We start from the raw sequence: 25,667 nt of genomic DNA on the forward strand, positions 1-25,667 counted from the left end.
AGGCAATAATAAAATGATTATTATATTTCCTTGTTCATGATAATTGTCTATTATTCATGCTATAATTGTATTATTCGGAAATCGTAATACATGTGTGAATACATAGACCACAATGTGTCCCTAGTGAGCCTCTAGTTGACTAGCTCGTTGATCAACAGATAGTCATGGTTTCCTAGCTATAGACATGGGGATGTCATTGATAATGGGATCACATCATTAGGAGAATGATGTGATGGACAAGACCCAATCCTAAGCTTAGCTCAAAGATCGTGTAGTTCGTTTGCTGTAGCTTTTCTGAATGTCAAGTATCATTTCCTTAGACCATGAGATTGTGCAACTCCCGGATACCGTAGGAGTACTTTGGGTGTGACAAACGTCACAACGTAACTGGGTGACTATAAAGGTACATTACAGGTGTCTCCGAAAGTGTCTGTTGGGTTGGCACGAATCGAGACTGGGACTTGTCACTCCGTATGACGGAGAGGTATCTCTGGGCCCACTCGGTAATGCATCATCATAATGAGCTCAAGTGATCAAGTGGTTGATCACGGGATCATGCATTACGGTACGAGTAAAGTGACTTGCCGGTAACGAGACTGAACAAGGTATTGGGATACCGACGATCGAGTCTCGGGCAAGTAACGTACCGATTGACAAAGGGAATTGTATACGGGGTTGCTTGAATCCTCGACATCGTGGTTCATCCGATGAGATTATTGAGGAGCATGTGGGAGCCAACATGGGTATCCAGATCCCGCTGTTGGTTATTGGCCGAAGAGCCGTCTCGGTCATGTCTACATGTCTCCCGAACCCGTAGGGTCTACACACTTAAGGTTCAGTGACGCTAGGGTTGTAGAGATATGAGTATGCAGTAATCCAAAAGTTGTTCGGAGTCCCGGATCAGATCCTGAACATCACGAGGAGTTCCGGAATGGTCCGAAGGTGAAGAATTATATATAGGACGTGTAGTTTCGGCCATCGGGAAAGATTCGGGGTCACCGGTATTGTACCGGGACCACCGGATGGGTCCCGGGGGTCCACCGGGTGGGGCCACCCATCCTGGAGGGCCCCATGGGCTGAAGTGGGGAGGGGAACCAGCCCAGAGTGGGCTGGTGCGCCCCCCCTTGGGCCCCCCTGCACCTAGGGTTGGAAACCCTAGGGTGGGGGGCGCCTCCACTTGCCTTGGGGGGCACTCCACCCCCCTTGGCCGCCGCCCCCCCTTGGGAGATCCCATCTCCAGGGCCGGCGCCCCCCCCCCCCAGGGGGCCTATATAAAGGGGGGAGTGAGGGGCAGCCGCACCTCAAGTCTTGGCGCCTCCCTCTTCCCTGCTACACCTCTCCCTCTCGCAGAAGCTCGGCGAAGCCCTGCTGCGATCATTGCTGCATCCACCACCACGCCGTCGTGCTGCTGGATCTTCATCAACCTCTCCTTCCCTCTTGCTGGATCAAGAAGGAGGAGACGTCATCCGCTCCATACGTGTGTTGAACACGGAGGTGACGTCCGTTCGGCACTTGGTCATCGGTGATTTGGATCACGGCGAGTACGACTCCATCATCCCCGTTCTCTTGAACGCTTCCGCTCGCGATCTACAAGGGTATGTAGATGCACTCTCCTCTCGTTGCTAGTTGACTCCATAGATTGATCTTGGTGAAACATAGAATTTTTTTTTGTTTTCTGCAACGTTCCCCAACAGTGGCATCATGAGCCAGGTCTATGCGTAGTTCTCTTTGCACGAGTAGAACACAATTTGTTGTGGGCGTAGATGTTGTCAACTTTCTTACCGCTACTAGTCTAATTTTGCTTCAGTGGTATTGTGGGATGAAGCGGCCCGGACCGACCTTACACGTACGCTTACGTGAGATAGGTTCCACCGACTGACATGCACTAGTTGCATAAGGTGGCTATCGGGTGTCTGTCTCTCCCACTTTAGTTGGAGCGGATTCGACGAAACGGGTCCTTATGAAGGGTAAATAGAAGTTGACAAATCACGTTGTGGCTTTTACATAGGTAAGAAAACATTCTTGCTAGAACCCTATTGCAGCCACGTAAAAACTTGCAACAACAATTAGAGGACGTCTAACTTGTTTTTGCAGCAAGTGTCATGTGATGTGATATGGCCAAAGTTGTGATGAATGATGAATGATATATATGTGATGTATGAGATCATGTTCTTGTAATAGGAATCATGACTTGCATGTCGATGAGTATGACAACCGGCAGGAGCCATAGGAGTTGTCTTTATTTTTGTATGACCTGCGTGTCATTGAGAAACGCCATGTAAATTACTTTACTTTGTTGCTAAACGTGTTAGCCATAGTAGTAGAAGTAATAGTTGGCGAGCAACTTCATGGAGACACGATGATGGAGATCATGGTGTCATGCCGGTGACAAGATGATCATGGAGCCCCAAGATGGAGATCAAAGGAGCTATATGATATTGGCCATATCATGTCACTATTATTTGATTGCATGTGATGTTTATCATGTTTTTGCATCTTGTTTACTTAGAACGACGGTAGTAAATAAGATGATCCCTCATAATAATTTCAAGAAAGTGTTCCCCCTAACTGTGCGCCGTTGCGACAGTTCGTTGTTTCGAAGCACCACGTGATGATCGGGTGTGATAGATTCCAACGTTCACATACAACGGGTGTAAGACAGATTTACACATGCAAACACTTAGGTTGACTTGACGAGCCTAGCATGTACAGACATGGCCTCGGAACACAGAAGACCGAAAGGTCGAACATGAGTCGTATAGAAGATACGATCAACATGAAGATGTTCACCGATGTTGACTAGTCTGTCTCACGTGATGATCGGACACGGCCTAGTTAACTCGGATCATGTTATACTTAGATGACTGGAGGGATGTCTATCTGAGTGGGAGTTCATTGAATAATTTGATTAGATGAACTTAATTATCATGAACTTAGTCTAAAATCTTTACAATATGTCTTGTAGATCAAATGGCCAACGTTGTCCTCAACTTCAACATGTTCCTAGAGAAAACCAAGTTGAAAGACGATGGCAGCAACTATACGGACAAGGTCCGGAACTTGAGGATCATCCTCATAGCTGTCCTAGAAGCACCGCTAGGTGACGCACCCGTCCCACAGAACCAAGACGTTATGAACGCTTGGCAGACACGTGCTGATGATTACTCCCTCGTTCAGTGCGGCATGCTTTACAGCTTAGAACCGGGGCTCCAAAAGCGTTTTGAGCGACACGGAGCATATGAGATGTTCGAAGAGCTGAAAATGGTTTTCCAAACTCATGCCCGGGTCGAGAGATATGAAGTCTCCGACAAGTTCTTCAGCTGTAAGATGGAGGAAAATAGTTCTGTCAGTGAGCACATACTCACAATGTCTGGGTTGCATAATCGCTTGACTCAGCTGGGAGTTAATCTCCCGGATGATGCGGTCATTGATAGAATCCTTCAGTCGCTTCCACCAAGCTACAAGAGCTTTGTGATGAACTTCAATATGCAGGGGATGGAAAAGACCATTCCCGAGGTATATTCAATGCTGAAATCAGCAGAGGTAGAAGTCAAAAAGGAACATCAAGTGTTGATGGTGAATAAAACCACTAAGTTCAAGAAAGGCAAGGGTAAGAAGAACTTCAAGAAGGACGGCAAGGGAGTTGCCGCACCCGGTAAGCAAGCTGCCGGGAAGAAGCCAAAGAATGGACCCAAGCCCGAGACTGAGTGCTTTTATTGCAAGGGAAGTGGTCACTGGAAGCGGAACTGCCCCAAATACTTAGCGGACAAGAAGGCCGGCATCACAAAAGGTATATGTGATATACATGTAATTGATGTGTACCTTACCAGTACTCGTAGTAGCTCCTGGGTATTTGATACCGGTGCGGTTGCTCACATTTGTAACTCAAAGCAGGAGCTGCGGAATAAGCGGAGACTGGCGAAGGACGAGGTGACGATGCGCGTCGGGAATGGTTCCAAGGTCGATGTGATCACCGTCGGCACGCTACCTCTACATTTACCTACGGGATTAGTTTTAAACCTCAATAATTGTTATTTAGTGCCAGCTTTGAGCATGAACATTGTATCAGGATCTCGTTTAATTCGAGATGGCTACTCATTTAAATCCGAGAATAATGGTTGTTCTATTTATATGAGAGATATGTTTTATGGTCATGCTCCGATGGTGAATGGTTTATTCTTAATGAATCTCGAGCGTAATGCTACACATATTCATAGTGTGAATACCAAAAGATGTAAGGTTGATAATGATAGTCCCACATACTTGTGGCACTGCCGCCTTGGTCACATAGGTGTCAAACGCATGAAGAAGCTCCATGCAGATGGACTTTTAGAGTCTCTTGATTACGAATCATTTGACACGTGCGAACCATGCCTCATGGGTAAAATGACCAAGACTCCGTTCTCAGGAACAATGGAGCGAGCAACCAACTTATTGGAAATCATACATACTGATGTGTGCGGTCCAATGAGTGTTGAGGCTCGCGGTGGCTATCGTTATGTTCTCACCCTCACTGATGACTTGAGTAGATATGGGTATGTCTACTTAATGAAACACAAGTCTGAGACCTTTGAAAAGTTCAAGGAATTTCAGAGTGAGGTTGAGAATCAACGTGACAGGAAAATCAAGTTCTTGCGATCAGATCGTGGGGGAGAATACTTGAGTCACGAATTTGGCACACACTTAAGAAAATGTGGAATAGTTTCACAACTCACGCCGCCTGGAACACCTCAGCGTAATGGTGTGTCCGAACGTCGTAATCGCACTCTATTAGATATGGTGCGATCTATGATGTCTCTTACCGATTTACCGCTATCATTTTGGGGCTATGCTTTAGAGACTGCCGCATTCACTTTAAATAGGGCTCCGTCGAAATCCGTTGAGACGACACCGTATGAATTATGGTTTGGGAAGAAACCTAAGCTGTCGTTTCTAAAAGTTTGGGGATGCGATGCTTATGTCAAGAAACTTCAACCTGAAAAGCTCGAACCCAAGTCGGAAAAATGCGTCTTCAAAGGATACCCTAAAGAAACTATTGGGTATACCTTCTACCTCAGATCCGAAGGCAAGATCTTTGTTGCCAAGAATGGGTCCTTTCTAGAGAAAGAGTTTCTCTCGAAAGAAATAAGTGGGAGGAAGGTAGAACTTGATGAAGTATTACCTCTTGAACCGGTAAGTGGCGCAGCTCAAGAAAATGTTCCTGAGGTGCCTGCACCGACTAGAGAGGAAGTTGATGATGATGATCATGAAACTTCAGATCAAGTTGCTACTGAACTTCGTAGGTCCACAAGGACACGTTCCGCACCAGAGTGGTACGGTAACCCTGTCTTGGAAATCATGTTGTTAGACAACGGTGAACCTTCGAACTATGAAGAAGCGATGGCGGGCCCAGATTCCGACAAATGGCTGGAAGCCATGAAATCCGAGATAGGATCCATGTATGAAAACGAAGTATGGACTTTGACTGACTTGCCCGTTGATCGGCGAGCCATAGAAAATAAATGGATCTTTAAGAAGAAGACAGACGCGGATGGTAATGTGACCATCTATAAAGCTCGGCTTGTCGCTAAGGGTTATCGACAAGTTCAAGGGGTTGACTACGATGAGACTTTCTCACCCGTAGCGAAGCTGAAGTCCGTCCGAATCATGTTAGCAATTGCCGCATTCTATGATTATGAGATATGGCAAATGGACGTCAAAACGACATTCCTTAATGGTTTCCTTAAGGAAGAATTGTATATGATGCAGCCGGAAGGTTTTGTCGATCCTAAGAATGCTGACAAGGTGTGCAAGCTCCAACGCTCGATTTATGGGCTGGTGCAAGCATCTCGGAGTTGGAACATTCGCTTTGATGAGATGATCAAAGCGTTTGGGTTTATGCAGACTTATGGAGAAGCCTGCGTTTACAAGAAAGTGAGTGGGAGCTCTGTAGCATTTCTCATATTATATGTAGATGACATACTTTTGATGGGAAATGATATAGAACTTTTGGACAGCATTAAGGCCTACTTGAATAAGAGTTTTTCAATGAAGGACCTTGGAGAAGCTGCTTATATATTAGGCATCAAGATCTATAGAGATAGATCAAGACGCCTCATAGGTCTTTCACAAAGCACATACCTTGATAAGATATTGAAGAAGTTCAATATGGATCAGTCTAAGAAGGGGTTCTTGCCTGTGTTGCAAGGTGTGAAATTGAGCTCAGCTCAATGTCCGACCACGGCAGAAGATATAGAAGAGATGAGTGTCATCCCCTATGCCTCAGCCATAGGGTCTATTATGTATGCCATGCTGTGTACCAGACCTGATGTAAACCTTGCCGTAAGTTTGGTAGGAAGGTACCAAAGCAATCCCGGCAAGGAACACTGGACAGCGGTCAAGAATATCCTGAAGTACCTGAAAAGGACTAAGGACATGTTTCTCATTTATGGAGGTGACGAAGAGCTCGTCGTAAAGGGTTACGTCGATGCTAGCTTCGACACAGATCTGGATGACTCTAAGTCACAAACCAGATACGTGTATATTTTGAATGGTGGGGCAGTAAGCTGGTGCAGTTGCAAGCAAAGCGTTGTGGCGGGATCTACATGTGAAGCGGAGTACATGGCAGCCTCGGAGGCAGCACACGAAGCAGTCTGGGTGAAGGAGTTCATTACCGACCTAGGAGTCATACCCAATGCGTCGGGGCCGATGACTCTCTTCTGTGACAACACTGGAGCTATTGCCCTTGCCAAGGAGCCCAGGTTTCACAGGAAGACCAGGCATATCAAGCATCGCTTCAACTCCATTCGTGAAAGTGTTCAAAATGGAGACATAGAAATTTGTAAAGTACATACGGACCTGAATGTAGCAGATCCGTTGACTAAACCTCTCCCTAGAGCAAAACATGATCAACACCAGAATTCCATGGGTGTTCGATTCATCACAATGTAACTAGATGATTGACTCTAGTGCAAGTGGGAGACTGTTGGAAATATGCCCTAGAGGCAATAATAAAATGATTATTATATTTCCTTGTTCATGATAATTGTCTATTATTCATGCTATAATTGTATTATCCAGAAATCGTAATACATGTGTGAATACATAGACCACAATGTGTCCCTAGTGAGCCTCTAGTTGACTAGCTCGTTGATCAACAGATAGTCATGGTTTCCTGGTTATAGACATGGGGATGTCATTGATAACGGGATCACATCATTAGGAGAATGATGTGATGGACAAGACCCAATCCTAAGCTTAGCTCAAAGATCGTGTAGTTCGTTTGCTGTAGCTTTTCTGAATGTCAAGTATCATTTCCTTAGACCATGAGATTGTGCAACTCCCGGATACCGTAGGAGTGCTTTGGGTGTGCCAAACGTCACAACGTAACTGGGTGACTATAAAGGTACATTACAGGTGTCTCCGAAAGTGTCTGTTGGGTTGGCACGAATCGAGACTGGGATTTGTCACTCCGTATGACGGAGAGGTATCTCTGGGCCCACTCGGTAATGCATCATCATAATGAGCTCAAGTGATCAAGTGGTTGATCACGGGATCATGCATTACGGTACGAGTAAAGTGACTTGCCGGTAATGAGACTGAACAAGGTATTGGGATACCGACGATCGAGTCTCGGGCAAGTAACGTACCGATTGACAAAGGGAATTGTATACGGGGTTGCTTGAATCCTCGACATCGTGGTTCATCCGATGAGATCATCGAGGAGCATGTGGGAGACAACATGGGTATCCAGATCCCGCTGTTGGTTATTGGCCGAAGAGCCGTCTCGGTCATGTCTACATGTCTCCTGAACCCGTAGGGTCTACGCACTTAAGGTTCGGTGATGCTAGGGTTGTAGAGATATGAGTATGCAGTAATCCGAAAGTTGTTCGGAGTCCCGGATGAGATCCTGGACGTCATGAGGAGTTCCGGAATGGTCCGGAGGTGAAGAATTATATATAGGAAGTGTAGTTTCGGCCATCGGGAAAGATTCGGGGTCATCGGTATTGTACCGGGACCACCGGATGGGTCCCGGGGGTCCACCGGGTGGGGCCACCCATCCCGGAGGGCCCCATGGGCTGAAGTGGGGAGGGGAATCAGCCCACAGTGGGCTGGTGCACCCCCCCTTGGGCCCCCCTGCGCCTAGGGTTGGAAACCCTAGGGTGGGGGCGCCTCCACTTGCCTTGGGGGGCACTCCACCCCCCTTGGCCGCCGCCCCCCTTGGGAGATCCCATCTCCAGGGCCGGCGCCCCCCCCAGGGGGCCTATATAAAGGGGGGGAGGGAGGGGCAGCCGCACCTCAAGTCTTGGCGCCTCCCTCTCCCCTTCTACACCTCTCCCTCTCGCAGAAGCTCGGCGAAGCCCTGCTGCGATCATTGCTGCATCCACCACCACACCGTCGTGCTGCTGGATCTTCATCAACCTCTCCTTCCCCCTTGCTAGATCAAGAAGGAGGAGACGTCATCCGCTCCGTACGTGTGTTGAACGCGGAGGTGCCGTCCGTTCGGCACTTGGTCATTGGTGATTTGGATCACGGCGAGTACGACTCCATCATCCCCGTTCTCTTGAACGCTTCCGCTCGCAATCTACAAGGGTATGTAGATGCACTCTCCTCTCATTGCTAGTTGACTCCATAGATTGATCTTGGTGAAACGTAGATTTTTTTGTTTTCTGCAACGTTCCCCAACAACAAAAACAACAAGTTTTCACTCAGGGGTCGTCTTCACCGACCGTGAAGCAAGGAAGAAATACCATAAGCTTAGTGCAAGGAAGATCAAAGCAACCAAGTGGGCTTGTGAGTCAACACTCGCCAAGCTAGGTATTACTAATTATTTCAATTTACTTTGTGATAATGTTGGGTTACACCATTTTGTTTGCCAGGGATGTGAGACATATTAATGCATGATGCTTGGGTTTCTTAGTACTCTCTCGCATGATCTTGGTCTTATGCCAAATGCATATGATGAGGAGCGGGTCACTTTCTGTCTCTTGGACCAGGACTTCAACATCACTCCTGATGAGTGATGTACTCATTTTGGCTTCCCCAACAACCATGATGACATTCGCTATGTTTACGAGTTTACTAATCCGCACCCGAGGCAATCCTTCTAACAGGTGAGCCGCCATGGCTCTAGGCAAAGAGCCAGTTGCATTAAAAGTCCTGCTATACATTATTTCTATTATGTTATCACTAACTCATTCTAGGCACGAGGAAAAGTTTCTAAGGTGAATGATGAGAATATGCTAATTCTCTGGAAAGCAGCAAACCTTGATGTTGGTTATTCGCCCAAGCTTGGGGCAATACTTTTGCTACACCTCATGCATCAAGCAAATCATGCACAAGGAGACACTACAAAAAAAGACACATCTGTGACATTATGGCCCGGATCGTGTGTGGAGGAGTGATCACCGGGTTGGCCAACTCCCTTGGCGTCAACTACAATCACCTTTGCCCCATTGTCGGTAACAACCTTATTAATATCCGTGTTCTTACTAGCACTGGAATGGTAGTAGTTAGTCATGGTCATCATTGCATCAGAATTCTTGGAGTGGCATACTTTTTGCCCACTCCTATGCCTAACTGTTTCTCCATAGAAAATGTACAATTGCATTATATGCCACGGGAAGGAGATGTAGCTTCTGACCAAGAAGGCCCCGAACCAGAACAAGTAGATGAAGAAGAGCTCGCCACATAGGAGGAGGAGCCCCAAGAATAGCCACAACAAGAAGCCTACAACACCTATGCGGACCTCTATAGTCTCCAAGGCTCCATCAATGTTATGAGTAGACTCTCCACGTCCCTTCGAGACACGTCCACCTACATGAGTTCAAGCTTCTCCAACTAGAGCCAAGGATGAGCTCCTGACCAACCGACACAATGATCGCACCGGTTTGGGCTTGCAAAAGCTTAACCTTGGGGGAGGTCACTACCACGTCTACATCAAGATGTAGCGGTATTATTTGAATAAATTATAATGAGGTTGTGCTTCAGCTTGTTAAGTTTCAAAATACCCGTGCTAGCCTATTCCAACACTTTGCCTTTTAGTTTTTGTTTTTGCCGTTGCAATTTTTCGTTTGCAATTTAGTTTTCAAAAACCAAAAAACGAAGAAAATAGAATAATCTTTGCTTTGTTCTTTTTTCTTTTTGACCCTTTGGAGTTCTTTTGCATTCTTATTTATATTTCAAAGGAGTTGATCTACGCTGGACAATGAGGAATGCAAGCATAAGGAAGAGAAGTGTGTAAATTCATGACCGTGAAGGTATGTCCTATGATCCCGTCTTTTACACTTGAAATTCTTAGAGTAGATGTAGCAGTAGTATGTGTGATGTGTGCAAGAGGGAGTAAGTCTTGATAATTAAACGAAGGTTTTGTTCTAGTAGCTGAAATATTTTGTAGTTTTTGTTCTATTTAATCTAGATAACCAAGACTTGTCATGGGACTGTTTTTAAATGAAATGATCATAACTAAGATTAACCATGCACAAGAGAAAGTCTTCAAAAACTTGGGTGTTGAGAAAAATTGTAGAGAAGATGATGTTAGAAACTCAACCCCATAGTGTTAATTTTAATAGATTTGATAGCACTTGTGGATTAAATTGTCTAGGGGAACTTAGTTGAAGGGTGAACGAGATTATGCCAAAAATCTGTGTTGTATCACTTACATGGTGCTTTAGCTTCTCGCTCGTGCTATGGCCCTGCTACTATATGGACATGTATGTGTGTAACTGCGGCTTTGTCACCTCTCTTGATGTTATGTTGAGGACTCTGTTGTCCAACGAACGATCCACCAGAGCTTTGACTCGGATTTCGGCTATGAGTTTGTTACCGTACGTAGTGGCAACACTACAATCGAATATTATTCAGCTTTCTCTTGAATGTGTGCGTATGTGGTAAATAATGGGAACTGATCACAAGATCTCAAAAGAGACATACATCAAAGATCCATAGTTCCAAAATTAAGCCACAACGAAACTCTATGCATGATCACTTATTTGGCATAATCCTTTCACGTGACAACTAAAGTTTCAACAAACAAAGATTGAAACGAAGTGTTTGAGAGCCTTCAGGATGAGACATTTGTGGGTATGTTTATGAACACTCTAGCATCATGTTTCTTTACATACCTTTCACTCTATAATTTATGTTTTAATGGCTCTATCCAAAGAAAACTTTTACGTGCATTTCCTGCAAACAAGTGTTACCTAGAGGAATATAATTGAGTGTTTCAAAGTTGTTTTATCTGTAGATCAAAAAAATTGAGTTGATTATCTTTGCTTCACTAACACTTGCATAATAACCATGCCACTTCTACAACTTTGCTAAGTTTCAGGTCAAGAAGTAGAGGGTATCTAGGCGTACCGATCATAAGTGAACCAAAACTTTCTCATTATTTCAGTTTAAACGACCGAGTTCCTTATGATTTGAATTTCTCTCTATGTTGCTCGAGGACGATCAAGTTTAAGCCTGAGGAGTTGATGAGTGATATTTTTACACTCAACTACCATTTGTTTAAACCGAGATATTCGCTCCGATATTACCACTAATGACTAATGAATGCAAAGGATTCCACAAATCCTCTCTTTTTGTGTTCCTACATGAAATGGACAAAAATATGGATGAAATCCACTGGGAACATGGAAAGGAGTGAAGGAGGAGATGGAAGAAATCAGGAGGAGGCACACCAGAAGAAACAGTACCAAAGACGATGTTCCATGTGACCGCGACCGCTCGCATGAGCGGTTGTATGTCATGGAAACCGAGGCCTCTCGTCCACCTGGACAACTTTTATAGAGGGGTCGAGGCCAAAATGTCAATAGAACATCCGCGAGCGAAGCCAGAACAATCATCCTCATCCATCTCCATGGCCACCATCACCACCATAGTTCATCTTTCACTAGATCATACTTGTAATCATGCATCGCACATGGCATCCATTGTAAGATATATTATCAATCAATCAATCTCTATGATGTGTTCTACAATGCATTCTTTGTGGCAGACTAAGGCATAGCCTAGTGGTGGGAAGGGGTTGATGCCTTCCCACACACCCAGGTTCAAGGCATAGTACTTGCAATTTGGGTTTGTTGCATCAATTATACTGTAGGGGGTTCCCTTACAGTCTTTCTGTAAAAAATGCATTCTTCGTGTGATCTGATCTCCATGTGTGAGTAGTTCGATAAGGTATGGTTTGAGGCAAGAGCCTTGAAATGCTCTGTATTTGTTGTGGGGATCACTGAAAGTGCTTTGAATTAATGTCCCGTATGTGTGAAATAAAATTGTTCCATAGATGTCTGTTATCTCGTATGTGTTCTTCATCCCCACAGATACCTAGGATCATAAAGAGTGAGCCGCGGAGAGGCTAAGGGCAGAGATACCGTGAAGTGTTCTTTTGAACACTAGTGACAGAAGGATTTAGTATGGTAACACGGATCCCATCTCCGGGGATCCAAGAGGTGTAGTCATTAAACGTCCAAAGCTCGTGTCTGACTATTATAATCTTAATTATCAAGGCAACCCCACGAGATGGATAGGGCCTTCGGTTGGACAATTGATTCTTGATGCAGGACGCGTGCCGGTCAAAATGAAATTTGGACACATCCCCCACTTCGGTTCGTAACAAGCACATCTCAGTGGGTGACTTCCAGCACACAAATTAAGTTCTTATTTGGTCCCAGCACAAATAGAATGTTGTAAGCATTAAGACCTCATACTTGTACCTATTTTTATTGTAAGTGTTCAACTCAAGGTTGTTGATTTCGATCCGACCAAAAGTCAGAATTGTTTCTTTAAAAGCTTGTTAGACACCCTAGCTTCAAGGGGACATTCCTCTTGTGGGTTTGATAACCCAGAGTCACCTCTGGAAAAAAGTGTGGATACTTTCTATTCCATTTGTGATCACAAAAAGAAAGTATCATCAAGGAACAACACAAGGGATTCCAAGAAATTTGAAGATCCTGCATTCATTTAAGATCGGGTGTTGTACTTGCTGGAGGAATGAAGGGGGTCCATGAAGAAGCAAGCACAGTTAAGCACCTTGTGACGAAGAAGCGGTCCCCGCTTGAGGAGAATTGGACGAAGGTTAACGCAGATGGTGCAATGTCAAACACACTGGATTGTGAAGGTGGGGGAGCGGTTCTACAGAACCACCATGGAGCCTTCCTGGTAGGATCATGCCACTTCCCCCTCCATTATTAATCCAAAGCTGGTCAAAATTTGGCATGCAGGTGGGCTATTTAGTTGGCATGAGATTTTGGTGTCATGATGCTGACCCTGGAACTGACTCCTAGACATCCACAGGATCAACGACAAGACGAAGGATCCCTCAACCATTGAGCCAATTGTTGAAGAGGATAAGGAGTTACTCCCTTTTCACTTGAGGAGTTTAGGGTCAAATGGTGCACAAATAGTGAATAAAGTCCTGCATAATTCGTTCAGTGAAGCCTACATAAATAAACTTTGTAAAACTTGGTTCAAGATACCGTCAGAGTGTGTTATTACGGTGGCAACCTAGGAGTGTGTCAAAGTCATTTTAATAAAATGCATCAAATCATTCGAAAAAATACGATAGCGGTGGTAACGTTTTTTCCACAACTGTGTTTTTTAATTGCACGGTTATACCAAATGTTGTAATTTTTGGCAATCGAGTTTCGGTGGGGCCAAGTTAAATAAAAACCTTTTTGTTTCACACGAAGAGCAACCGATGGTTTCTTCCTGGAGCGATGGACCTAATTAAGAACCGAGTTAAGAACTCTGTTAGTACTATCAACCTATCATTGACCAACACCAATTCTCAACCATCAAAGAATAACCATTTTAGCTGGTCCAGTCCAGTCGCCGACACAGCCTTTCTCCCCCATTTCTTCTTACCCCAAGCGATAACGGCTCCCTCCGCTTGGCCTTTGCAACTTTGCCATTTCCCCCAACTCCGCCGACCACTTCACTCATCAACTTCGCGCAGGCCAGATCTAGCCTCGCGTGTCCTCCCCTCCCCCTCCCTCCACACGCCCGCCTTATGGCTGCCGACACGGCGGCCGCACACGCCCTCCTCCTTCCCCTCGTCCTTGTCGTCGCCGTCGTTGCGCTCCTCCGCACTAGCAAGGCCTCGGTGCACCAAAAGAAACAACACCAAAGACGACATTCCATGTGACCATGACCGCTCGCACAAGAGGTCGTATGGCATGGAAAATGAGGCCTCTCATCCACCTGAACAACTTTTATAAAGGAGTCGAGGCCGAAATCTCAACAAAACATCCGCGAACGAAGCCAGAACAGAGTCATCCTCATTCATCTCCATCAACCCTAGCCGCCGCCATTTCCATCTCCATAGTCACCATCACCACCATAGTTCATCTTCCACTAGATCATACTTGTAATCGTGCATCGCACGTGGCATCCATTGTAATACATATTATCAATCAATCAATCAATCTCCATGATGTGTTCTTCAATGCGTTCTTCGTGTGATCTGATCTCCATGTGTGAGTAGTTTGGTAAGGTATATGTTGAGGCAAGAGCCTTGCAAACCTTTGTATTTTGTTGTGGGGATCAATGGAAGTGCTTTGAATTAACGTCTCGTATGTGTGATATAAAATTGTTCTATATATGTCTCTTGTCTCGTCTGCATTCTTCATCCCTGCAGGTACCTAGGATCATGAAGAGCGAGCCACGGGGAGGCTAAAGGCAGGGAGACTGTGAAGTGTTATTCTGAACACTATTGACAGAAGGGTTTAGTACGGTAACACGGATCCTATCTCTGGGGATTTAGGAGGTGTAGTCATTAAACACCCAAATCTCTTGTCTGATTATTATAATCTTAATTATCAAGGCAACCCCGTGAGACGAATAGGCCTTCGGTTGGACAACTGATTCCTGATGTACGGCGCGTTCTGGTCAAGATTTAATTTGGACACATCCCTCACTTCGGTTCGAGCATTAAGACCTCATACCCGTACCTATTTTTATTATAAGTGTTCAACTCAAGGTTGTTGATTTCAATCCGGTCAAAAGCTGAAATTGTTTCTTTAGCAAAATCTTGTCAGAGACCCTAGCTTCAAGGGGACCTTCCTCTCGTGGGTTTGATAACCCAGGGTCACCTCTGGGGAGATAGGTGTGGATACTTTCTATTCCATTTGCGAATCACAAAAACAAAGTATCATTAAGGAACGACACAAGGGAGTCTAAGAAGTTTGAAGATCGTACATTCATTTAATATCAAGTGTTGTACTTGTTGAAGGAATGAAGGACAGTCTATGAAGAAGCAAGCACAGTTAAGCGCCTTGTGACGAAGAAGTGGTGCCCGTTTGAGAAGAACTGGACGAAGGTCAACGCAAGCGGTGCAATGTCGAACGTGCTAGATTGTGAAGGCGGGGGAGCGGTTCTACACCATGGAGCCCTCCTGGCAGGTTCACGCCATTTCCAGAGCGGTTCTACGGAACCATCATGTTGCAATTTTCGGCAACCGAGTTTCCGGTGGAGCCAAATTAAATAAAAACCTTTTTTGTTTTCTACGAAGAGCAACCAATGATTTTTTCCTGGAGCGATGGACCTAATTAAGAACTGAGTTAAGAACTCTTTTAGTGCTATCAGCCTGTCATTGACCAACACCAATTTTTAACCATAAAAAAAAGAATAACCATTTTAACTTGGTCCAGTGCAGTCGCCGACACAGCCTTTCTCCCCAATTTCTTCCTTCCTACCCCAGGCGACAGCGGCTCCCTCCGCTTGGCCTTTGCGGTTTTGCCATTTCCCCCAACTCCGCCGACCCACTTCACTCATCAGCTTCGCGCAGGCCAGATCCAGCCTCGCGTGTCCTCCCCTACGCCGCCCGCCTCATGGCCGTCGACACGGCGGCCGCACGCGCCCTCCCCCTCTTCCTCGCCGTCGCCGTCTCCGTCGCGGCGCTCCTCCGCACCGGCGAGGCCTCGGTGCACGAGTACAGCGGCCTCAGCTTCCTCAACAAGGGCAATGCCTTCATCCTCCACGCCGGGAGCGAGGGCCTCTACGCCCCCGTCTCCCCCGCCAATGCCACCGCCGAGGAGGAGGACGACGAGGCCGCCGCCGACGCCTTCATACGGTAGTTTGTCTCGCGGTTTTTGCTCCCCAGTGGCTTGCTTGCATCGTCTTTACAGCCGGCCGCGGTGTAGCGGAGCCTCGGTTTGCAGATGAGATCTTGGATCCCGTCGTCCCCGGGGTTCTGTCGGGCATTTGGATGGTTTTTGGTAGTATAGATGGGTCAAAGTGGGTAGGTGCTCCTGAGAGGGCGCAATTGGATCTTCACGGAAATTGTGCTGAGAGGGGCACCATTCCCGCTGAGTAATTCTAGCTACATGTGCATTGTTGAGTTAATTACTACGCTTGATTAGTTTGCAATTTATGGCATGAGTTGGTGTAGGCGTGTAGCTGGCATACTTAATGAGGGCTATATGAAGTTAGTACTAGTAGTATATCAAGTCATGGGCAGCACAACTTTGTCGAGGAGCAAGGTCAATCAAACTTTAATTTTTCTCCAAGTTGTGTTTGCGCCAGTAAACTAAAAAGCATAGGAAATGACACCCTGTTCCTTCAATTTAAATTTGTTATGGAAATGCATACTAGCATGTTCTTAGTAGAGATGGGCACACGCATTTTGCACTCATCATTTATTGGTTGCTACTTTAATTGAGCATTTCGAATTGCATTAGTACTAGCTTGCTTCACTATAATTAGGTGCTTATCTTGCTGCCATCCTTCCTTCCTGTAGGCTCGAATTTCATATTTCCTCCACTTTTCAGGTTTGACAAGATTACGTTTAGGAGGCCAGAGGAGGCTAATGATTCTGTGAAAGAAACTACTTCATCTAAGGTTCAGATAATTGTCTTTGAAATAGAAGATCGTGAAATGATTGGTGGATCAGCATATGGTGGTCAAAAAGCAATTTGCTGTACATCAGATCTTGCAAAGTTGGGAGCTTGTGTTGAAGGCTCTGTCATCTACCGCCCATCGCAGGTGAATCCTGGCTGGCCACAGTTGTTTGTTGCTTCTTTTGATGGAAGTGATCTGATTGCAACGCTGCCTTCAAGGACCATTCCAGTAAAGAAAACTGGGATGTACAATATGTACTTTATACACTGTGACCCGGCACTTGCTGGACTGGAAATCGACGGGAAAACCATATGGAAAAATCCTACTGGCTACCTTCCAGGTCGGATGGCACCTCTTAAGAACTTCTTTGGGCTGATGTCATTTGCTTTCGTGATACTTGGTATCTATTGGTTTTATCAATACATGAAGTTCTGGCGAGAGGTTCTTCCACTTCAGAACTGTATTACTCTTGTTATTACATTGGGTATGCTTGAGATGGCATTGTGGTATTTTGAATATGCTGAGTTCAATGAGACTGGAGTTCGGGCAAAGGCCATCACATTTTGGGCTGTAACATTTGGGACTATTAAAAGAACAGTGGCTCGTCTTATTATTCTCATTGTCTCGATGGGGTATGGAGTTGTGAGGCCTACTTTGGGTGGTCTGACATCGAAAGTGGTCATGCTTGGAGGAACATTCTTTGTAGCTACAGAAATTCTTGAGCTAGTGGAAAATCTAGGTACTGTGAATGATCTGTCTGGAAAAGCTCGGCTATTTTTGGTCTATCCAGTGGCTATCTTGGATGCTTCATTCATTGTTTGGATATTTATTTCTCTAGCCAAGACCCTTAGCCAACTTCAGGTGAGCAGAACCTCTTTTCTGCTCGCTATTCTCTATTATTTCGTTTGCAGTATCTGTTATGGTGCACTATCCTTCTTTTCTTCTGTACCCGGTTTAATTTAAGAAAATGCACTGAACATTCATGATCTTTTTTGTTGTGTTCTTTATAGGCAAGAAGGTTGATGGCCAAACTTGACATTTATAGGAAATTCACTATTGCATTGGCTATTACTGTTCTGGTATCTATCGGCTGGATTGGCTATGAGGTATAGTGATGTATTAAAAACTATATTTGGATTCTGGATTACCAAATATTGTTTAGTCATTGTCTTCACCCTTTGTGGAGGGAGTATTCTTTTAAATCATATCTGTACCTTTCTATTTTTAAGAATCTGGCAGTTTTTTTGTTCAGATGCAATGTACTACATCTCACTTGGTTATGTGTCTACTTTTTGTTCATTGATAGTAGAATTGTAACTTTTTGCAGATTTACTTCAAATCGACAGATGTGTTCAATGAGCGGTGGCAGTATGCATGGATAATTCCTGCTTTCTGGCATGCCCTATCATTCTCACTTCTTTGCGTCATTTCCTACCTGTGGGCGCCTTCTCAGAGCTCAATGAGGTATTATCCTACTCTTTTGATGACTTCAACCTGGCTAATACATTGGCCTTACTGTCTCACTGCGATTTCCTAGCAGTAGAATTGCAGTACCAATCATCTGTTCTACGAATATCGGGAAATTTGGAAGCATGCCATTAAGCTGTCTCTTCAGTCATGCTACCATTTATTGTTGGGAAGTGTTGCCTGCTACTGCCATTTTGTCACAAATGCAAACGTGCAACCTCAAAAAATGTTGTCAGGACTAGTTGTGTCCCACTACTCAGTTTTGCCATTAGAAGTTACAACTGCTCAAAAATGCCATCAATCCGTGAGATGCTTGCTCAAAAATGCCATTAGATATCTCAAAAATGCCATCGTTCTGTTAGATGTTTGCTCAAAAATGCCATTAGACATTGTTGTTTTTACGTCAAACCCGTTGACCATGTTCTATGACAAAAATAAGTCTAGACCCACATGTCAGTTCTCTCTATCTCACAATGATATGTGTGGCCCCACTTGTCAGGAGTAACCAAGCGAATAATTTTACAGGAAAATAAGAACGCTGTTGGGATCAAGTGGGCCCCATACTTTATTGTAGTGAGATAGAGGGAGAGCTGGCATGTTGGTTCATAGGTATTTATGTCATTATAACATGGCAAAAGAGATTTGAGATCACAATAATGGTGTTTAGTGGCATTTTTGAGCATGTGTCTAATGAAGCGATGGCATTTTTGAGCAGTTGAAATTTCTAGTGGCAAAATTGAGTAGTGGGACACAACCGGTGGCATAACTGATAAAAACCCAATTTTAAAATTTCTCAAAACCTGCTATACATTGTACAACAAAATTACATTACAACTTGTCTTTTTTTCTCATGTAAACACTTGCTGCATCATGTAAGAATTTTGAGCTAACCAAAGTGCAATGTAGATCTTTGTGGATAGAAACGGATATGTTCTCTGAAGCTCTTGGGCTTTTCATTACAGATTTACCAATGATGCAAGTGAAAAGTTTGATCGAGAGGACAGCCTGTCATTAATAAGGCCAAGGCCCATTGTTTCCAACAACGGGTGGAGCGTAGCTTCGTCAACAGACACCAAAGCGACGAAGAGCGCAGACAGTGTGACATCTTTTGACGAAGACGACGAAGAAAACAAAAGGGAGTGACGCATCTGATGAGGCCGCCTCATCAGATCCTTTGAAGTGGATATGCTAGAACAATTTTGGTATTTAGCAGAGGGATCGGCCGTGCTAATTCTAGTCGTTGGGATACGGTCCTTGGAGGGGTTTCTTCCTTGTTAAATCCTTCTCCTCCATTGGTTTTTTCATACAGTGCATGCATCACTGTAAGGATGATTATATATGATAGGAACAGTTCATGTGTGGCGTTATAGGGGATGTATGGTGTATGATACTTCTCTTTGGTAGATCTCGTATTGCTTCTAGTTTATGTGAACACGAATGTTGGCAGTACTTCTGCGAGTGCAATTATTTGTTGCTACAAATGTGTTGAGATTTCCCTTTTGGTTTCAGCATCCCAAGGTTAGTGTAGTCGTTGAAAGACTGAAACCTCACAATTTTCAGATGTTTTACGGACAGCAGCAAAACCTTTACCTGCTGTTGAAGTTTGTGAGCCTACATGTATAGCTTGTAGATTCAGTTTGATCAGAAAAAAAATGTATTTCTAGCACACACTTTTTTTTTGCGAAAATAGCACACACACTATTTGCCCTAAAAGTCCATGATCTTGTTTTATTGTGCAGCTCACGCTAAAACATATTTCATCATGAACTTTTACAGAAATGTAGTACCCTGTCGATCCAAAATAAGCGTCGTGGTTTTAGTATACATCCCTCTATACACACGCGTACTTTTTAAACTTCAAAATATGAATATTGTTTTTTTTTCCTTTCCAAAACCAGTCTCCATGGAGCCCAGGAGCAAGAAATCCGTACCCCCTCTTGAGTCTTGACTGCCCTTGAATCAGCTGTACAATAGTGGAATCCACACAAAAATAAATAAATTACGCACGAGCAGAAGCACCCTTTGCGGCCGCACGTCCTGGAAAGAACAATAAGAGCCGAAAAAAGGGAGGATGCGCAAAGCAGCAGCAGCAGACCGAGGCTTGTATTCGTCATCGGAGAATATACCCGGCCGCCGTGTCGAGGAATTTAGACCAAGCGATGAAGCGAACGAACATGCACGATCGCTGAGCGGACATCCCGGTCCTGCTTTCGGTGGGATCACCGTCGTGACGCCGGACGGACGACGAGTGCGCGCGCCTCCACATCCAGATGGCGCACCTACAGCGGAGGAACGGCCGGCCGTCGGCATCGATCACGGCAGGCACCACCTGCGCCTGCGGTTGGAAAACTCTTCTCGGAAAAGGAGGACCCATGGACGCCGCACGGACGACCGGGGCCGCCTGTGAAGCACCCTCGCCTTTTCCGGCTCACGAGCCGCACGACCGCGCGCACTGACCGCACCCCTGGACGCTGGGATTTTGGCTGGCACGCCTCACCCTCACGGGCGCCCGCTGACTTCTCTCCGGCACCCGTCGTCGCCCCTGGCACCGCACGCACGAAACCAAATGCCATTCGCCTCCCGTCCCGGGTCGGTCCGGGCTTTCAGATGGCATCGTCCCAGCTCTGCTCAACAAAAACCATCCTATACATGAAGAACTAAAACATACAGTAGCACAACACATTATAGCGCACCTGCTTTTCCGCTTGAGAATTGAGAACATTTCGGCTCTGCCCCTGCCGGAACTGCCGATTGGGTCGGTTGTTCGTTGGGGTTCCCTTGCTGTTACGTGATGCGGCATCGGTTATTCGGTTAGCATGTGCTGGATCTGTTCTAACGACACGACAGGGGAGGGAATGATTGGCCTGGCTGCTTATGATGATGATGCAATCAGTGTCCGTTGCGCCGGCCTCTGCATTCGGCAATGTTGGGGCAGGGACGTTGATAATGCGGAGTATTTAAGCTGTGAGCTGTATGCATGCCAACAAATGTCTCTCATTGCTTCTCGCTCAACTGTATTCTCGTTATGCACCCTACGAGTGACCTAACCTGATTCTTGCCAATATTCGCATGTTTGTATTCTGGAAAATATAGTTTTTTCTTTCCTTTTCCTTTCAGAGCTCTTGTAACGTACTCCCTCCGTAAAGAAATATAAGGGCTCATTTGATTCAAAGGAATAGGACTTCTGAAGGATTGAAATTCTTAGGATTTTTTCCTATGTTGGTCTTTTGATTCATAGGATTGGATCCTATAGAAATTTTTTCTACGGAATCTTTTGTACTACATTTCACAGGAAATCTAACCTCCACTCCAACCTCTTTTCAAAATTCCTTTGTTTTTCCTGTGGCATCAAGCACTCATTGCTAATCCTGTACTAGTATTCAGGTGGGCATGCCACTCCAACCCTATACTTTCCCTATTCCCATGTTTTCAAAAATCGTACAAATCAAAGAGGCCCTAAGAGTGTTTACATCATAGTGATCTAAACGCTCTCATCTTTCTTTACACAGGGAGTAATATGTGATAGCAGGTAACAGCCAGGAACGATGAATTGTGTGTTAAATTGTACATGATAGAAAGGTTTAACAGATATAGCAGAATCTGAATATTATTATTAATATTCTAGCCTCCTTTCTGTTACCTTCGTACTTATATTTGCTTTTCTATGATCGTTAATGAAATCGTTAGCACACCAGTAGATCCACACAGTAAGCAACTTATCAACCACTAAATAGGGACAAAGACATGATGAGCATATTATGGCTGCACCACTGGTTAACAGGTACAGGGCCTTCTTTTCTATGTAACTAAATACCAGCCCAAATCAAAGCTCTGATACTCTAGTCTACTGCCGAGTGCAACAAGATGATACATTGATCAATTCGCTGCCATCTGCTAGAGCATAGGGTTTATTTATCAAGAATTCAAGACAGGGGAGTGATAGATACTGGTATTTCACTGGAAAAGGGACCTGGGGTGGAAACCTCAAAACTGAAACTTGAGGCAAGAACTTTATCCTACATAATATAAAATTGCAACACAAGTAGCACAGCTGATTTTATATCTAATCTATCAAGTGCAATCTTCGTATTTATATTTGATTCAACCAAGAGGAAGGCAGGACACCCAGCTAAAGGTCAAATGAAGACCAGGAAATTACAACTTACAACTATGCGACATTACTAAAAGAACATTCCTATATGAACATGCTGCTACACAAAATTACAACAACACTTTAACAAATGCACAAGATCGCCAACTGAGGAAGAAACACCAAGACTTTTGACAGCGTCAACATGATCCTGATTCTGTTTCAGATTACCTCTAGTAGAAGAAATCATCACCAACTACACCCTTAAGTCTCGTGAGAGTGAAACAAAATACATACCCGACTGCCTGCACTGGCTTCACCGAAGAATTAAAGAATGCTCGGCAACAACACCCAACCAAGTGATACGACTACTGCAAGCTTCAAGCAATCTCTCATCCATGGGATCTCCTCCTATTATGCGGCGGAGGTGGAGACCCCTCAAAGAAATCCATCACAGATATCTCAAGGTCCTCAACTGTGTATTTGATGTACAACTCTGGATGCCTCCCATTCTCAATATGATGCCGGAATCGACCAAGGAAGGACCGGTATGCTGGGAGCAGCTTCTCTGCTATTGAGATCCTAAGCTCTTCTTTCAGCTGTGTGTCAGGCACATACCACCCAGACTGAGCCCTATGTGCCTCCTCGAACGCAGCATTGAAAGACTTGAAGCGCTCCCGAAGTGCTGATTTGGATATTCCTGATGAAAAGCCACCGCTGACATGGAGACCCTCGTCTCTTAGACAATTCAGGATCTTAAGCCATGCACTGCGCTGGTAAGCTGTGGCTGCCAACCGGAACTTACCTGTGAGCCGCTTTAGGTACACATCGCCAATGAGTCCCCAGAGCTCAGGCGAGTCCTTTACCTTGTGCACGATATAGTGCACATTGTTCATTAGGAACAAGTGAGAGAGTGCCGGGTCCTTGTAGAGTGATGCCTTGCCTTCAAGGTTGTGTTCAAGAACCACAATAGTCCAGATGAGATGAGCAGAAAGGGGTAGCTGGCTGTCAGGATCAGGAAGGTCCAGATCAGGAAATGACGGTCTGAGCTCATTGCCCTCAGCAGAAACGCGCGAGCTAGCTGATGGCCGTGACACGATCAGCTCAGAAAGTGTCGTCTTGTAGTCTGAAATGAGGACAATGTAATTCATCACATAGCGAGTGAGGGGATGGATGGTGCCGCCGGGTACTGGAGTCTTGGACGGGTCACGGAGAACGGCGCTCTCGAACTCGGAGAGTATCCCACGGACAGCATCAGCCAGACGCGCCCTGATCTCGGTAGCCTGCACATATATGGATTCCGCGGCCTTGGAGGCGGCGAAGATATCGGAGACATCAGGAAGCAGATCGGCCAGTGCATCGTGCAGATCAATGATCTTGAAGAGCTTCTCCGGTGAGCGGCGGCCGATGCTGATGGCCTCGGCAAAGCCAAAGAGCTGCAGCGCGGCGCCCTTGACAGTTTCGACGAAGGGGGCGGCGGACGTGGTGGTGGGAGCGGGGGTGGCGATGGTGGGGTTGGAGACGGGAAGGTCGTGGAAGATGAGGAAGCAAAGGCGGCGCTCGCTGGCGAAAACGCCGCGGACGGCGGCGCGGGCTGCGCGGATCCAGCGGCGGATCTTGACCTCGACGGCGTCCCACTCGAGCCGCTGGACGTCGCCGATGGTGAGCTTCTCGACGCCGAGGCGGCGCAGGGCGGAGTCGACGGCCGGCTTGCGGACGGAGGCGTAGACCTGGACGCACTCGCGGTCGTAGCCGGCGGCGGCCATGCGGGAGGCGATGGCGTTGAGGTCGGTGACGGCTTCGGGCGGGAGGAGGTCGATCTCGCGGATGCTGCGCATGGAGCGGTAGCTGCTGCGGCGGCCGACGGAGGACTCGACGGAGTCGTCGTCCACCGGCGGCGCGTCGCCGACGTCGGAGAAGCTGGAGCGGTCGCTACACATGGAGAGAGAGCTGAGGTCGGCGAGCACCTCGATCTCGAGGTCGACCGCGCGCGACGCCAGCACGTGGCGGAACTCGTCCTCGAGCCGCGCCATGGCGACCTGGACGGCGCCGGAGGCCCCCGCCGAGGAGGTGCGGCGCGGGCTGCCGGGGGACGGCGGCGCGAGGCGGCGGAGGTCGTCCACCGCCTGGAGGAAGCGCTCGGCCTCCGCCCGGTCCCCGCCGCCGTCGAACAGCATCTGGTCCTCCCCGCCCCCGCCCCCGCCCCCGCCGCCCGCGGGCGCGGACGCCGTGGAGTTCCACCGCCTCACCACCCTCTCCGCCCTCTCCAGCTCCGCCGCGGCGGATCCGTCCATGCTCCGCCCCCTCCGGTCCTCCTCTCCGCAGCACACGACAGCGCCCCCGGCCAGCCGCGCGATAAACCAACACCAATAGCAGGGAGGGAGGCGCAGCCCCGGCTTTGATTCGGGGCTTGGTGGGGCGGCAGGAAGCGAACCACCGGCGGCGATGAGGCTGCTGCCTTGGCTCTGCGATGTGATTCGCCTGCTCTGATGCTCTCTCTCTCTCTCTACTCGCTAGTTAGTCCAGCGAGGGAAGACCGGCCGATTTCTCTTCTCTTTCGCTTTGCTTTGGTCGTTTCGTTCGGGCTCCCTCCCCTCGCGATAATTATTGCGCGGATTAGCCAAGGCCGAATCAGATTTTATACTAATTTTTCTTCCTCCAGAGCCACGAGCTGACGACCATGAGCTGAATGCTGGGCCCACCTGTCAGAGATGCATCGAACAAGGGGGTACGCCTGCCCCGCCAGCGGGTCGGCACTCGGAAGGGCATTTAAAAGAAAAACTTTCAACTTAGGCCAAAACCTTCGTTTTATCCGGATTCTCATCGTTTGGATCTTGCAAAAAGACGACGTTCTCCATTTCTCCATTTACGCTCGTCGTGTGTTCAACAAGCGGACACATTCGTCCGGCCGCCTGAAGTTTTTGCAAAAAGTTGAAAACTGAAATTTAGCGCCGCGACCAGTGTTCATGCTAGCAGCCATAGTTCATGTCGGCCTGAGCGCCAACGGCCGGCACACATGCCATCCTACAAAATGAATAATCCTCATAGTTTCACGCTCACAACAAAGCCAACGGCCGACACACATACCTGCCCAACAAAATGACCATAGTTCATGTCTCGCAGCCTTCATAGTTCATGTCAGCGCACAAGTCGTCTCACTCGCCTCCATCGATCATCCCCTTTTGCATATTCTTGAACCAACTTATTCTTTTCGGGGACATCTTGCTCAAGTGCACAGTCATGAAACCTAGCACCACCTCTTTTTCTTCGGTCTTTGCATTGGTGGCCAACG

The 25,667-nt window shown here is 46.5% G+C and overlaps 2 protein-coding genes across 2 annotated transcripts; one reads left to right on the forward strand and one right to left on the reverse strand.

Moving 5' to 3' along the window:
* The first annotated feature begins 15,682 nt into the window (after positions 1-15,682).
* LOC123103758 (transmembrane protein 87B) lies at positions 15,683-19,766 on the forward strand. The gene is made up of 5 exons (XM_044525435.1): positions 15,683-16,051; positions 16,749-17,679; positions 17,829-17,924; positions 18,146-18,282; positions 19,248-19,766. The coding sequence occupies exons 1-5, from the start codon at positions 15,810-15,812 to the stop codon at positions 19,426-19,428; spliced, it is 1,587 nt and encodes a 528-aa protein (XP_044381370.1). The 5' UTR covers positions 15,683-15,809; the 3' UTR covers positions 19,429-19,766.
* A 2,590-nt stretch (positions 19,767-22,356) lies between these two features.
* On the reverse strand, positions 22,357-24,993 carry LOC123103757 (exocyst complex component EXO70B1). The gene has a single exon (XM_044525433.1). It carries the CDS (start codon positions 24,667-24,669, stop codon positions 22,768-22,770), a length of 1,902 nt encoding a protein of 633 aa, XP_044381368.1. The 5' UTR covers positions 24,670-24,993; the 3' UTR covers positions 22,357-22,767.
* Positions 24,994-25,667: the final 674 nt, after the last annotated feature.

Source organism: Triticum aestivum, chromosome 5A (genome assembly GCF_018294505.1).
Source record: "Triticum aestivum cultivar Chinese Spring chromosome 5A, IWGSC CS RefSeq v2.1, whole genome shotgun sequence".
Classification (NCBI taxonomy): Eukaryota; Viridiplantae; Streptophyta; class Magnoliopsida; order Poales; family Poaceae; genus Triticum; species Triticum aestivum.

Coding starts and splice junctions, on each gene's coding strand:
- LOC123103757 (XM_044525433.1), bottom strand. CDS start 24,669: ATGGACGGATCCGCCGCGGCGGAGCTGGAGAGGGCGGAGAGGGTGGTG.
- LOC123103758 (XM_044525435.1), top strand. CDS start 15,810: ATGGCCGTCGACACGGCGGCCGCACGCGCCCTCCCCCTCTTCCTCGCC. Junction 16,052..16,748: donor GCCGCCGACGCCTTCATACG/GTAGTTTGTCTC, acceptor TCCACTTTTCAG/GTTTGACAAGATTACGTTTA. Junction 18,283..19,247: donor CCTTCTCAGAGCTCAATGAG/GTATTATCCTAC, acceptor TTTTCATTACAG/ATTTACCAATGATGCAAGTG.